The sequence below is a fragment of the Brassica napus genome, chromosome A9 (assembly GCF_020379485.1).
Source record: "Brassica napus cultivar Da-Ae chromosome A9, Da-Ae, whole genome shotgun sequence".
In the NCBI taxonomy this organism is placed as follows: domain Eukaryota; kingdom Viridiplantae; phylum Streptophyta; class Magnoliopsida; order Brassicales; family Brassicaceae; genus Brassica; species Brassica napus.
In genome coordinates this window covers 32,307,346-32,321,758 of record NC_063442.1, presented here as the reverse complement: position 1 = coordinate 32,321,758, position 14,413 = coordinate 32,307,346, and the positions used below count along the sequence as shown (strand labels likewise).

Here is a 14,413-nt window from a genome sequence, read left to right as displayed (position 1 = left end):
TGTACAAGTTGTAAGCACGATTCGATGATTAGTTATTTGAAAAACATTTATTTAGAACTTTTTCTGAATAGCAAATGCATTAACTTTTTGTAGTATAACTTTTTCTGAATAGCAAACGCATTATGCATGCTCAGAACTTATAAAGTAAATATGGTACTAAAGAATTTGTATGTTGTATCAGATGTCTTATGTGAGAAATAGATGATCCAAGTCACCTTGTTTACCAATGCTCCTGCTGAGGTGATTTTGAATTGATACCAAAGCTCAAATATAATATACTGATTTGAAAATTTTGAAAAATGTTCGAAGGAAAACAGTTCACTTAAAACAGTCTTTTGCTATGATACCATTTGCTCAGCACATAAGATCGTTTCCATACACACACTTTTCTATAATTTTCAAACTCGTAAATTGCATCACTTCATGCCTTTTGACTAATTTTCATTTCATTTATTAGTAGGATTCGAGCATGCATAATGCATTTGCTATTCAGAAAAAGTTATACTGCAAAAAGTCAACACAACAAAATCAAAGAATATACTTTCGCAAATTGTATAATGGGTGTCTATATAAAATCATATAAGACATACTAACAGAACATGAAGCAATCAATCAAGTCATTGTATAATGAGCAATAATGTAATATACAGACAGGTTGGGTCCAAAATAAATTGGTAATTTACTACAGTATGTGTAATATTACAAATGATGCATGGGCTCCACGTCTGTTTGGCCGTTTCAAACAGCCGTTAAGTATTAACGCCGTTAGTTTTCATCTCGGTGGGGATTGGTTAACGGTGCACGCCACCACTCTCGCCCACTGCTTCAGCTTCGTCTTCACCGTCTGCGGATCATCGCCTAGTCAAATAATCTTATTAGTACAACTAAACGACAAATTCTCTGTTGTGTATATATATATATATATATAGGTTTATACATACTGGTTCTGTATAACGTGGAGGGGCTGGTATCGCCGTCGGAGAGCGAAGACGACGACTTGTTAGAAACGGCGTCGTTGTAGCTCTTTTGAACGGCGTAGTAGAGTTCCAAAGCGGGAAGCGTGTTGGACAGTCTCGGATCGGTGACTTCAGGGGATCCGAACCCGAACCCGAGTTCGATACTGGCTTTGAGTTCGTCAAGATCGTCGTCCGTCAAGCTCTTTCCGCGGCGGCGGTTGCGGGAGGTGTCTCGGCGCTTTGACCAAGCTTCCTCGCGGATGAGATCAGGCGACCATGAGTGTTGCTTGGAGAGAGAAGTAGACGGTGGGACGTGGAGGCGACGCACTGCCCCCGACGAGGGGGTGTGCGGCGGCGGACGGCGAGTGTCAGGCTCAATGGTTGGTTTTTTGGTAAATAAGTGGAAAGTCATATGGTGAGAGAGAAAAGTTAGTTGAGGATTAGTTATAAAGGAGTGAGAGTGTTGCCGACTCAGAGAAGTTGGGCCGGCCCAAGTCATGATGGCCTGGCTCTTACTGTATTTTTATTATAATATAATATGTGTGATTTTACCTGGAATTATTAAAGCGTAAAACAAGTTGTCATTTGGATAATATATACTTACAAAATTTGGATATTCTACTTTTTAATTATAGAATAAAGACATTCCACGACTGAAAAGTCTTATCGAAAATCTTTGTAGTGTATTTTACTTTAATGTATTTGAAATACTACTTGGTTCTTTTTCAATAAACGACCTTAAATAATAACATCATTATATAACGTCCTTTCGAAGGAAAATAATATTGTTTTAATACCAAGTACCAACTGAGGAGAATTTATTTAGTTTAGGATTTCTCTTATGGCCCAGTAACTAAACGATGGATGAAGCTATCTTGCCTCCATGGGTTTATTTCATTCAAGCTATCTTGGGCTGCTTGGCTTCAATCTTTGATAAGAGAACCTCCAACCTTTGAATCCGCAAGATCCAGCTTAAATGTTGAAAATTGAAAATACAGTAGGAATCTCACAACGTGTAATTCATTAATGTCTTAAATCAAATGTGCCGTATAAATTAGTTAATAGACGATCTAACGGTGCTTAAATAAAAGTATAAAACTTTAGTCCTTGAAGTAAATACAGTAACGGGAGCAGAATAAGTTGTTGAAACGAAAAAGGTCCAATATAGACAGTGAACCAAACTTAACAGACTCGTTATGTTCATAGCCAGTTATAGTTATGTGAAACTCATTGTGGGGGTGGTGTGGGGAGTTCTTTCTTTACCCGTTAAGAGTTTGATGAGCCGCATTGGATAGGGCATGCTCTGAAAATTATAAATATATTATTGATGTATGTTTTTATATGTAACGAATTAGTTTTATTGACCAATATTACTTTACTTATTATTATTATTGCTAAACTAATACCAATTAACTTTCTCTAAAATGTAAAATTTATTGATCAGTGAAAAAAAAAATTCTAAGGAAATAAAAGAACTACAATATATAACTGAAGTTTGACCAAATGTTAGAAAACTTTGGTTTACTTGAAACTTTGAACTCGAAACCATTGTTGGGTAAGTCTCGAAAAGTGAGGATGGTTGTGGTAATGAAGGAAATATAGTCCTTAATTATGGTTATGGGTTTCCCTCTAATTCTGAGAACCGTATTTGGCTTATAGATATGTTTGTAACGACGTTCATTCTTTCTCATTAGATATGATATTTTGTCACATGAAATGTCAAAGGGACCAGAAGAAAGTGATCTTGCCAAAGTTATGATTTGAGAGGAGATGTGCTGTGACTGTGAGGTATCTTGCCTAAGATGTCAAACAAGTGATCTTTTGATTTATCTTACAACAAAAAAAAAGACACTATTCCAGCATTAAGATCCGATCCGACTGATGTAGAAAGAAGATAAAAACTGCCAATAATGTGATAAAAGAGCACTGAGGTACTCTATATAAGTCATACACCTCTCAAGATTCTTTTTATTTTCTCGCGGACGAAACTACTCATAAATTGAGAAAGAGTTTATGAAAGTCAGATAACGAGTGGAGGCATAACACAATGTCATATCTAGAATCTTGTGTTAGTAATAAAAAAAATTCAAAGACTAGTCTTGGCAACAACGAGCTCTCCAAAAGTTTACGGCCATATACTACGATAGGATTATACAAACATGGCATAAATGATTTAATCTGTATACAGAGAATTAAAGAAAAACGTGAACTTGCAATATCAGTTTGGCAAAACCACATTCCAACATTAAAAAAGTTTCTAAAAGTGAATCAAAATTCCAAACTAATAAAGAAAACAATGAGATCTCGCCATGGCGATTGATTCTTTCCGGTATTAGAGGCCCAAAGATGTTTGCGGTGAAGTTTGGCGGAGCTGCGGAGCTCCGTTTTGGTCGAGAGATCCGAAGGCTGGATCTCCGGCGAGGATGAGATGTGGTGGAGATGAGACGTCTTTGTGACACGTGTCCCCTCGTCGTCGAGGATGGCAACACGTGTCCTCGCATCGAAAAAGTTGGATATGTGAGGCGGCTGCTCTCTATCCTGTTATGAGATTAGGGTTTATCAAGTTGGGCCGGAGGATTATGGGCCCAATTGGTTATCGAGTTTGAGTCTGGTTTTTCTTTTGGGCTTGTTTTGTAATTTTTTTGGGCTTGGTCCGTATCTTTTAATATTAAAAATATATTGACAGAAAAAAAAAAAGAAAACAATGAGAAGATCACTTTATTCCTTGCCACCGCACGCACGCACGCTTGCTTCTACAATGGTAGTCTTTATAGCCTTCCTATAGGCTATAAACTAACCAAGAATCGATCTATAAAGAATAGATATGAGATATCGAGACCACACGAGTGCTTATTAGTCTATGGATATATAAATTAATAAACAACAACAAATCGTTTTTTTTTTCAAAAAAAAAAACAACAACAAAGCGTGACTGGTTTAAAGAAAAGTGGTAGCAAATCAAGCTATAAAGTTTCTACCAGTTTAAATATAAATATTCTATTTAATATTATAGGTTTCGATTACTATGAAAAAACAGAATAGTATTTTCAAAAAAAAAAATCATGTGGTTCTAGTTTATAATTTAAAATGTTGTTTAACAAGAAAAATTGTGAATTGTGACGAAACAGCCACAACAACACAAATTTACAAAATAAATTGTATTGTTGGTTTATGTGTCATCTATCAGAATCTCTCTTTTTCATTTAGAAACAAAGTAATATTGGCAGTTTATCGTAAACTGCAAAATAAGAATAAACCAAAAACTTACAAAGTGAACCATATTTTTCAGGGTATGGTTATCACCATATAGAAACAAATAGTAGAAATATAGGTTGCAAATGGCATAAAAAAAACAAGTAATCATATGTAGCACTTAAATGCTTAAATGCTCTGCTTGGTCCCCATTCGTCGTACTTCTATGCCTTACTCAGTTGTTCTGCTTTCAATTGTAGATATGATTCATGATGTTTGTGGGGCTCCACTTCTATTTCAGCGATTAGATATGGAATCAGGATGCTCTCTCTCGTCCTCCATCTAGACAATTTTTTACCTTACTGGTCATCTCTTCTTCTCTGGTGAAGACTATATCTCTTTTCCGACCTGCCTCTCCAGCCATACGGCCCTTCTTGTTCACTGCATACAATATGTTTGAGCTTCAACGGTCTGGGATCTCACCAAGAACACCCTCGTAGCTGCACATACATATGAATGCTTAGTCTTTCTAAGCTTGTTAGACTTCACTGACAGTGGCTCGACGTTGGCTCTGTCAAATCTCTCTGGCTCCACCATGGTAATGCTAGAGTTGGAAGTTTCTGCATAAACTCAATGCTTGCTTATTCGGAATCTATCGGCAAACTCATTTCTCTGTCCGTGTAAAGGTGAAAAGCTCTGGTTTGTTGGTTTTGATACTTTCATGTTTACATATCACTGGCATAGGTATCCGGCAACAATACTTTCTGAGATCGTGCTATCAACTATCAAGAACTGATCGGCCGACATGTGTTTGTGGGGTTCCACGCTTAACATGGCGACATGATGCGAGACATCTCCAAATGTTAGACTCATAAGCAAAAGTCTTTTTCTTTGGCACAATCTTTGGAGGTAATACAAAATTTTCAAGTAAAGTTTATCATTAACATTCAGCTTCGACAAGTGCAAGCATCAAACCACTTCTTTTATAGTTTGGAGTCTACCAAAGCTTGAAGATTGTAATCTCTTAGTCGTTTTACTTTCCAAAAAAGTCATGGCCATGAAAGATCCTTTTCCATCTTCTTCCTTTTTGTAGGAGTGAAAATTTCCATCAAAATCTCTCTTTTGTGAGGTACTCTTCTTTCGGCTTCAAACCAAAAGTACATTGTTGCTTTCCTTATTGTTTGATGCTTTGTGTAATGGTTCCTTTGGGACCATAATGTACAACAAGACTCATCACAATGAGAATCGAGATTTGGAGAATTCAACATCACGATATATGGTGACTATTTCTATAGTTGAAGACTTTGAAGGATGGTGTAATCTCCCCATTTAGTTTACTCGTATGTGGTATCTTTAAAAACTCCTTATGTTTGTTATCAAACTTGTACAAGTGTATATCTATATCTCTCTATGGCCTTGTATTAATAATTTCTATTAGGACTGCAGATCGAGCTTTGGATGTTGCGCTTATCTTTGTAATTGGTTAAGTTTATGAATGAAATTTTTTGTGTTAAAATAAAGTGCGAACATTCAAAAGTTCCGTTTATTCATTCATAAGCTATCAAGACCCTACTACTATGTCAAGACCACATTCACCTTCCCACCAATTGACACAGAAACATAAAACTTAAAAGAACAAGTACATGTTATTGAGCAATGTGCTTCATGGATACCACATACATCTCCTTCAAAGAGGCTGTTGGACTAAGATATTCCTACCGAGTTATGGATTAGGAAATACTATAATGTTTAAGAGTTATCTAAGCATTAGATAATGTGTTTAGGATTTATATTTCAATATATAAAGAGATACCAAAGTGTGGTATAACTTATGAATTCTATGAAGTTTGATAGCTTTAGTTTTGAGTGGTTTTCTAAAGCATTGAAAAATTAATAAGAGGGTAATTCTTATTAAGTTTGATTGAGATTCATATTCAAAATTCTATAGAGGCTACAACAAAATCGGCTTTCGAAAGCCTGAAGAGTTCGCTCGTTAGTGATCAAGTCATTCTCTTTTGATCCACATAAGATATAATGTTCACAACAAAAACAACTACAATGACTCAGTCGTCCGACCAATCTCGAAAATTTAGTTATAATTACGTTTGGTCATTTTCTTTTACTAATGCTAACAGATTTAATATTATCCATATACAATATGTAATTATTATTTCATTAATAGATATTATTGGGTCCTTTTGGAATCAGTTAAGGGGGCGTCATATCATCTATCTCATCTAACATCAACCAACAAAAAATCAATTACGAAAACCAACCCATCACAACAAGAGATTTGACATTATTCATAATTCGTACGAAGACATTGAACCAAACCAAATTTGTTGGACCAAATTGACTGATCGAAAGTTGTGATCGCGTGGGGACATATCAACGGTCGATAGAGTCGAAGCCACACAAAACAGACCAATATTGTCTAACGACAATGACAGTTTGTAACGACACTTGAAATTCAAGGATATTGCCATAAATTTCTTCGACATATATGTCAACGATATAAGGAACATCACGTATAGTCGAAGATGTTTGACCTTATAATTTGGCATGCAAAATAAGAGGTTTGATAAAAACTTGATTTATAATAGTAACCTTATTATTTGTAATTCATTTGTCATGCAAAATAACAGATATACTTATGCCTCATTTCAATTATGCCAGTAACAATAAAATATAGCTAGGCTTCTCTTCTACATAGTAAATCAATTATATTTTTTTGTCAACAGTAAATCAATTATATAGATAGAGGAAAACAAACAACTAAAAGTCTTCAGAAGAAATGTTATATATGAAAGGATAATAACCAATCAAAAGTATATTGATATAAAATATTTAACCATATATTCATCTGCAAAAGAAAACAAAAAATGGATGAAACTGGATCTGGAATGTTAAAAATTATACTATATTTCTAACTGGCTCTTATGAGTTATGAATTCAGTCAATCATCCACAACCACATACATATTCATAAAACAATCAATGAACTAGTTGCAAAAAAATGGCACCTCCCTTATATCTCTTTCAAAATCATTAGGAGATGTTAGATTATGTGGTTGGGACAAACGGGCCCTACAAAATGTCGCACAGCTTCAGCTACAATTAAACATCTAACTTGTCAATGTTCCAAAAGCTTCACACCCAGACAACGAACACTCTTCACCTTATGAGAACATTTCATTAACTATTACCCATACCTAAGTCCAACCTTTCACATCGTTATATAATATAGTTCATGTATAAACGAAAGATGGTCAAATTAATAAATAAAATGTAATATATTGCCTTTGTCATCGATGATAATACCAAAATCTCTAGTAAGTTATATTACTCTTAGATCTGATCTACCTTCTTTTCTGGTCCAATTTTTAATGACCACGAGATCTAAGGTTGAAATACATATTGCCGGGTATATTTTCGTTATTATATGTTGATGATCAACTACTATCAGTCTATCACTATGATAACCAATAAGGTTGTGGTTTGTGGATTTCGTCAAATAAACGAATGGGAAATGAAAACAAAAACTTGGCGATTCAGCGGTAAATAGGATAATCCTAACAATGTTTCAATGAATTTGTAGATTTTAATACTTTAGAAGGATCATATACGTGAATGGTATGACGCCACCAAACGTTGACAAATAATAAAAATAGATAAATAGCTACAATTTTTGAAACGGGTCGGACACAATTATAACTGAAACTAGATTCTAACCCGCGCGGAAGCGCGGATATTATTTTCATTTTTATTACAAAATTTAAACTAATAGTAATGTAACTGAATTTATTTTAAAAAGTTATATTATATATAATATAACTAAAATATAGGTGATTTTTTTTTAATTTTTGTTACAATAATTTAAACATTCATCACTATATAGTTTTTATAGTCTATTTTTAAAAATTTCATATGTTCTACTATTCTTATATTCTTATAACAATATTTTATGTTTCAAACAAAACACTGGGATCTCAAAATATTATGTAGATATGTATACAATATATATATATATATATATATATATATATATATATATATATATATATCTAAGATTATGTAAACCAGATATATTTTTCATTCAAATAAATGTATTTACTATTTAAATATATATTATTTAACAAACTATTGTTAAGATCACATTTATAATATCTACGATGTAGGAGAATAATATCCTTTTCATTTTTTAAAATATCAAATAATATATTAAGTTTCTAGTGAATTGGTCTAACAACTTTTTTACAATAGATAAAAATAGGATTCTATTTTAATAGAGTAGATAGTGCAAGTGGATGGTGTACAAGTTACTTAGCTTGTTAGCTTGAGCTCTTATCTTTTAATTTTTTAGATGTTGGTAGCACTATACGGAAATGGTAGAAAATAATCCAATGAAAATCATCTTGAGGAAAATATATACTGATATTTTACAGTTACTGAATTTGCTGAGTGAAGGAGCGAATTTTATTTTATTTTTTTTTGCCTAATGAAGGAGCAAAATTTGCTGACTTTGAAATATCGTATAGTTGGTAAATACGTGCACACTTGAAAGAATCATTACGTCTTTTCACCAACGGTTATAATACTGTATATGTTAATTAGGAAGTATGATTTGTGTAGATGCACTGATAATTATCAAAGCAAGTGGTGTTGGTTGTATGCTATTTTATTGTTCAAATGGGACTACAAACAAGGTGAGTATAATTAAAGTTTCTTTCTTGATCGGCCTGAAGTAGCTTAATTGTTATTAAGATTTTGTATCATCTGATTTTTTGCGAGTGTGAACATCAAAACAAATGTAATTTACAAGTTAATATCTTTAAATAGCATAATAAACTCCTTTAATTTTCCATTATTTAAGCGCCAGTCACGTACGTTGTGTAGAAGTCTATGCCGTTGACCCGTTAACATATTAAATTTAACAAATAAGCCATGGTAATTTTACTTTCTTTTTTTTTTTAACACTAGCCATGGTAATTTTACTATATTTCGAAAAAAACGCATAAAAAAAAAAATCTAAGACTCAAAACATAGCTAGTTTAAAAAAAACAAAAAAAAAACAATACCTAACATGTGAATTTGTTTTCCCCGATACCTAACATGTGGTTAAGCTGACAAAGTGACCGTTTATTTGAAAATTAATGCTTTTAATACTAGGCAGCTTCGATGACGTTAGAAAATGGAAAAACAAACTACTGTGTTTATACATGATGTAATTTTAAATTATGTCCACGCATTTAAATAAGAACAAAACTTAGGTGAACATTTTTTTTTTTGGTCAAAAAAAAAAAATGTTCACCTAAGTTTTGTTCTTATTCAAATAAGAAAAAAAAACTTAGGTGAACATTTAGATTCAAATTTCTCTAATAACCAATCATATTATCACGTAGATTAAGAAATAAAAAATATTTTAAAAATTAAAAAAACGTAAAAAATGTAACGTCAATTTTAACAATGTTAACACCGCTAACTAAACCCTAAATCCAAACTGTAACCCTAAACAAAAACTCTATACCCAAACCTTATACTCTAAAATCCAAACCTAGACCCTAAATCCAAACCGTACTTTAATCAAACCCTAAACCTTAAAACCTTAACCCTAGACTCTAAATCCAAATTCTAAATCCTAAACTCAAATTCTAGACCCCAAACTCAAATCCTAGACCCTAAATCTAAACCGTAAATCTTAAATCCAAATCTTATACTTTAAATGTTTGGATTAATATTGATATTATTCTTTTAGAGTTTAAAGTTAGGATTTAAGTTTTAGATTTATAATCTACAGTTTGGATTCATGATTTAAAGTTTAGAGTTTGGGTTTAGTGTCTATAGTTTGAGTTCATAGTCTAAGGTTTAGGTTTAGGATTTAGTGTCTAGAATTTAGAGTTTAGAATTTAGAATCTAGAATTTAGAGTTTGGGTTTAGGGTATAGAGTTTAAGTTTAAGGTGTAGGGTTTAGGTTTTAGAGTATAAAGTTTAAATTTAGGGTATAGGGTTCGGATTTGGAGTTTAGATTTGGGTTTTAGGGTATAAAGTTTGAGTTTAGGATATAAAGTTTTGATTTATGGTTACGGTTTAGATTTATGGTTTAGTTGGTGATATTAGCGTCGTTAAAATAGTGTTATTATTATTTTTTAGTTATTTTGTGTTTTTAAAAATATTTAATATTTTTTTATTCATTAGGCTATGTAACATTATGATTGGTTATTAGAAGTGAAATGAATTTAAAGGTTTATCTTAGGAGGTAAATCTAAGTTTTGCTTTTTTAAATAAACCTATTGAAAATTGTACTACTTAAAGACTATCATTTTAAAGACTATCATTTTAAAATTTATTTCCTCGTTATAAAAAAAAAGACACATCATTTTAAAATTTATTTTCTCGTTATAAAAAAAGACTTTATCATTTAAAATTATGCTTTTGTGATACACCACACGAACCATTTGTAAAGAATCCATGCCATATTGGTGTCGGCATGTGAGACTCCCGAGTAGTGTGGCCTAGAGTCGCGTGACCGTTTTTATTGCTTACCACCCAAAGATTATGCCTCAGCGGTTATTGATTCAACATCGCATTAAATTGAACCACAACTCTATAGGTAGATAAGTAAAAAGTTCTAGCAAAAAATATAAAAATACAAGCGGTGGACTCTCAACTTTACAACTACAATTCATGCTTAAGCTGCATGTGTACTGGTTTCTTTCTTGGACTTTTAAATAGAAAAATATAGAAAGAAACAGAACACTTTAGTCTACTTCATTATAAATGATACTATATTGGTATGGTGTTTGTATGATTCATATGGTACGGGATTAATATGCTACTTTTTCCCAAACTGTTTACTGTTAAGTCCACTGCAAAGATTATGATTATGTGGATAAATCCAAATCAAAACTTAATAGTGATTAATATCGATGGTGTCCCTGATGTAGTGAGGAGCATGATTTGATGCAGCGTGGCGGAGTGGGTATGATATTGGCTTACGTCTAATCACTTTTCAACCTTTGTTATCCATGCTTCTAAATCCGAAACACACCTCTAATCAAACCCATCGAGATCGATTATAAACCGGACTGATTGTCATTTTTGGTTTGAACCGAATAAAATTTTGTAAAATTCAAACACTCCTTAAAGTTCAGACAATACTTAACAAAACCAATGATCCATAACAAAAACAAAAAAGTTGATCTAACTAATCTCGAATAGTTTATAATTTATTATATAATACCTAATATATAAATAGATTTCATATTAAGGCTCCGAATAGTAACATTAGTTCTGCACCGCACCGCATTCAACAGTAATAAAAATCTCTACATATACCATATATCTATACATTTTTATAACTGTCAGAACCGTACCGCAGTCAAATCGCTTGTTCCGTACCGCTCAATTCGCTGTTACCATTCGGAGCCTGACATACTACGGTTTAACTTATTCGGTTCTAAGATTAGTTGATAGCATTTTCTCCATAAATGCAGCATTATGATGTATTACCAGTGTAAATATAGCATAATTTAAAACTTCCATGTCAAAAATTTCACCATATTTAATTTTGGTTGTCAATTCTAGCCTATCAGTTAGTATTATATAGATTTTTTAAAAGAAATTAAAAAATTATCTAAGACGTTTTAAGCATATGTCAATTCAGTTCACTTGACATTTATTCTTAAAAAAGATTCAAAACAGTTGATTATTCGAAAACAAGTAAATATTTATGAACAGATTCTAAATATAGTAAATACTGTGTGATTAATGTTATAATTTGGTGTTTATTTCCATAATTTACGCATGGGTCCTACGTGTTTCCAAGAAAATCAGAGCCGTGAAAGAGAACTCAACAAAAGTGTAAACCGATCAGAAAGGTATCTGATGCTGATTTAGATAATTAAAGAATCTCAACGAAGAAATTCTTTTTTGAAGATTTTAATCATCAAATGAACTAGTCGATGAAGTCATTAGAGATTCGAATTATTTTTAATATTTTTCGTAAAATACTAAATCAAACCAAAAATAAATACTCCTAGAAAGGACAACTCGTAGGACCCACCAATAAAACTTGCTATAAATACACGAAGCTCCTTACTTTGATCAACGAAGCCTCTCTCTCTCTCTTTCTTTATCGTCTATCATCTTTTTTCAGTTTGCCTTCAGACATATCTGAAACCCCATAACTCATAAAGCTTACTCATTTTGCCATAACTCTCACTTCCTTTTTCCAAAGAAAAAAAACAAAAATGGTCGACGTTGATCGGAGAATGACCGGTCTCCGGCCATCACACGCGGCGGGCCTCCGTCGTCTCTCAGCTCGGGCCTCCGCACCAACGACTCCAAGGGTCAGGAACAGTCTCGTATCTTTCTCATCTCTCGCCCACCAAGTAATCTCACATTTACACACTTCAAGGATCCAAGTCCAACCGGGTCTAACCGACGCAGAGTTCGCCAGAGCCGAAGCCGAGTTCTCATTCTCCTTCCCGCCGGATCTCCGCGCCGTTCTCGCCGCCGGCTTACCCGTCGGCGCTGGTTTTCCAGACTGGCGTTCTCCCGGAGCCCGTCTCCACCTCCGAGCGATGATCGATCTTCCAGTCGCCGCGGTGTCCTTTCAGATCGCGAGAAACACTCTCTGGAGCAAATCTTGGGGCCCGAGACCGTCTGAGCCGGAAAAGGCCTTACGGGTCGCGAGAAACGCTCTCAAGAGAGCTCCTTTGATGATTCCCATCTTCGATCACTGCTTTATTCCTTGTAAACCGTCTTTAGCGGGTAACCCGGTTTTCTACATCGACGAGACCCGAATTTTCTGTTGCGGGTCGGATCTATCCGATTTCTTCGAGCGTGAGTCTGTCTTCAGAGGATCTGGTTTGTCTCCGGTTGTTCTCACTAAGCAGCGTTCTGTGAGCGAGATATCCGCCGTGTCCTCGTCCTCGTCGAACTTCTCTAGAATGAGCTTAGATTCGGGTCGTGTTCACGGGTCGGGTACACCGAGATGGGTGGAGTTTTGGAGTGACGCGGCGGTGGATCGTCGCCGGAGAAACTCGGCTTCTTCGATGTCGTCGTCACACTCTTCATCGCCGGAGAGATACTTAGACTTACCGAGATCCGAGACGCCGAAATGGGTGGACGAGTACGTGAACCGGATCGGGTCGGTTTTAAGAGGAGGCGGGTGGAGCGAATCCGACGTAGATGATATCGTCCACGTGTCGGCATCTGGTTTCTTCGAGGATGAGATGGTAATTTTAGATAATCAAGCGGTTTTAGATGCTTTGCTTCTGAAAGCGGGTCGGTTCTCGGAATCGCTCCGTAAAGCTGGATGGAGCTCCGAGGAAGTGTCGGACGCACTGGGTTTTGATTTTCGACTGGAGAAAGAGAGGAAACCGGTGAAGAAACTGTCTCCTGAAGTCGTTAAAAGAATCGGGAAACTTGCCGACTCGGTTTCTCGGTCATGATAATACTCCCCGTCGAAATTTATTTTTCTTAGATCAAAAATACCGTAATAGATTATAAAGTTTTCAAAAGGTTTTAGATATTTGTAATCTTTTACCCCCCACCCTATATTTTGTTAGTAGGCAAAAAGAAAAAAATCATGGTTCTCAAAATACGCTGAATAGTAATAAATAAATCTGGAATTTGTACATTAAAGCTGCTCCGAATGGTAACTGCGGTTTGAGCGGTGCGGGACAAGCGGTTTAACTGCGGTGCGGTTTTCACAGTTATAAAAACGAATAGATAATAGTATATGTAGAGATTTTTGTTAGTGCGGGGCGGGGCGGTTCGTAACATTCGAAGCCTAAAAATACAGGGATTCTCAAATTAATTTTCAATTTTCTTTGGAAGTAGGGGCTAAAAATGGATAATTTCTTATGCGGGGTGCTTTTAGATCAATTCTTTTTAGGTGAGGTTCATTTGTGGAATATCTCTAAAATCTTTAAAAAGAAGCACCAACGCGCACGTGAGACGACTTTCCACAAATAAAAATGCAAAATAACGTTATAGGGTCCCGCGAACAAAGGCAAAGGCAGCGGCCGACGTCGTTTTCTTAACGCAACGCTGTCTTTTACAACCCTACTACCCTTGTACGATATCGAACGACGTAACCAAAACTATGAAATGATTACTCAGCCCTGAACGATAAATACAACGTACCATTATTATTATTTTTGTCACTTTGAAGTTCGAGGATTTGGTTTCAAGTTTTTGCACTTGAATTTTGAATTATTTTTGGTTATATGAGAAAATGAAAAAGAAAAGAAAAACAAA

The 14,413-nt window shown here is 34.5% G+C and overlaps 2 protein-coding genes across 2 annotated transcripts; one reads left to right on the top strand and one right to left on the bottom strand.

The window, feature by feature from the left end:
- Positions 1-600: 600 nt before the first annotated feature.
- LOC125578407 lies at positions 601-1,419 on the bottom strand. Its single transcript, XM_048741016.1, has 2 exons — positions 942-1,419; positions 601-858 (listed from the first exon to the last, which is right to left on the bottom strand). The coding sequence occupies exons 1-2, from the start codon at positions 1,366-1,368 to the stop codon at positions 773-775; spliced, it is 513 nt and encodes a 170-aa protein (XP_048596973.1). The 5' UTR covers positions 1,369-1,419; the 3' UTR covers positions 601-772.
- A 10,716-nt stretch (positions 1,420-12,135) lies between these two features.
- Positions 12,136-13,790, top strand: LOC106390861. The gene has a single exon (XM_013831401.3). The coding sequence runs from the start codon at positions 12,397-12,399 to the stop codon at positions 13,600-13,602; it is 1,206 nt and encodes a 401-aa protein (XP_013686855.2). The 5' UTR covers positions 12,136-12,396; the 3' UTR covers positions 13,603-13,790.
- Positions 13,791-14,413: the final 623 nt, after the last annotated feature.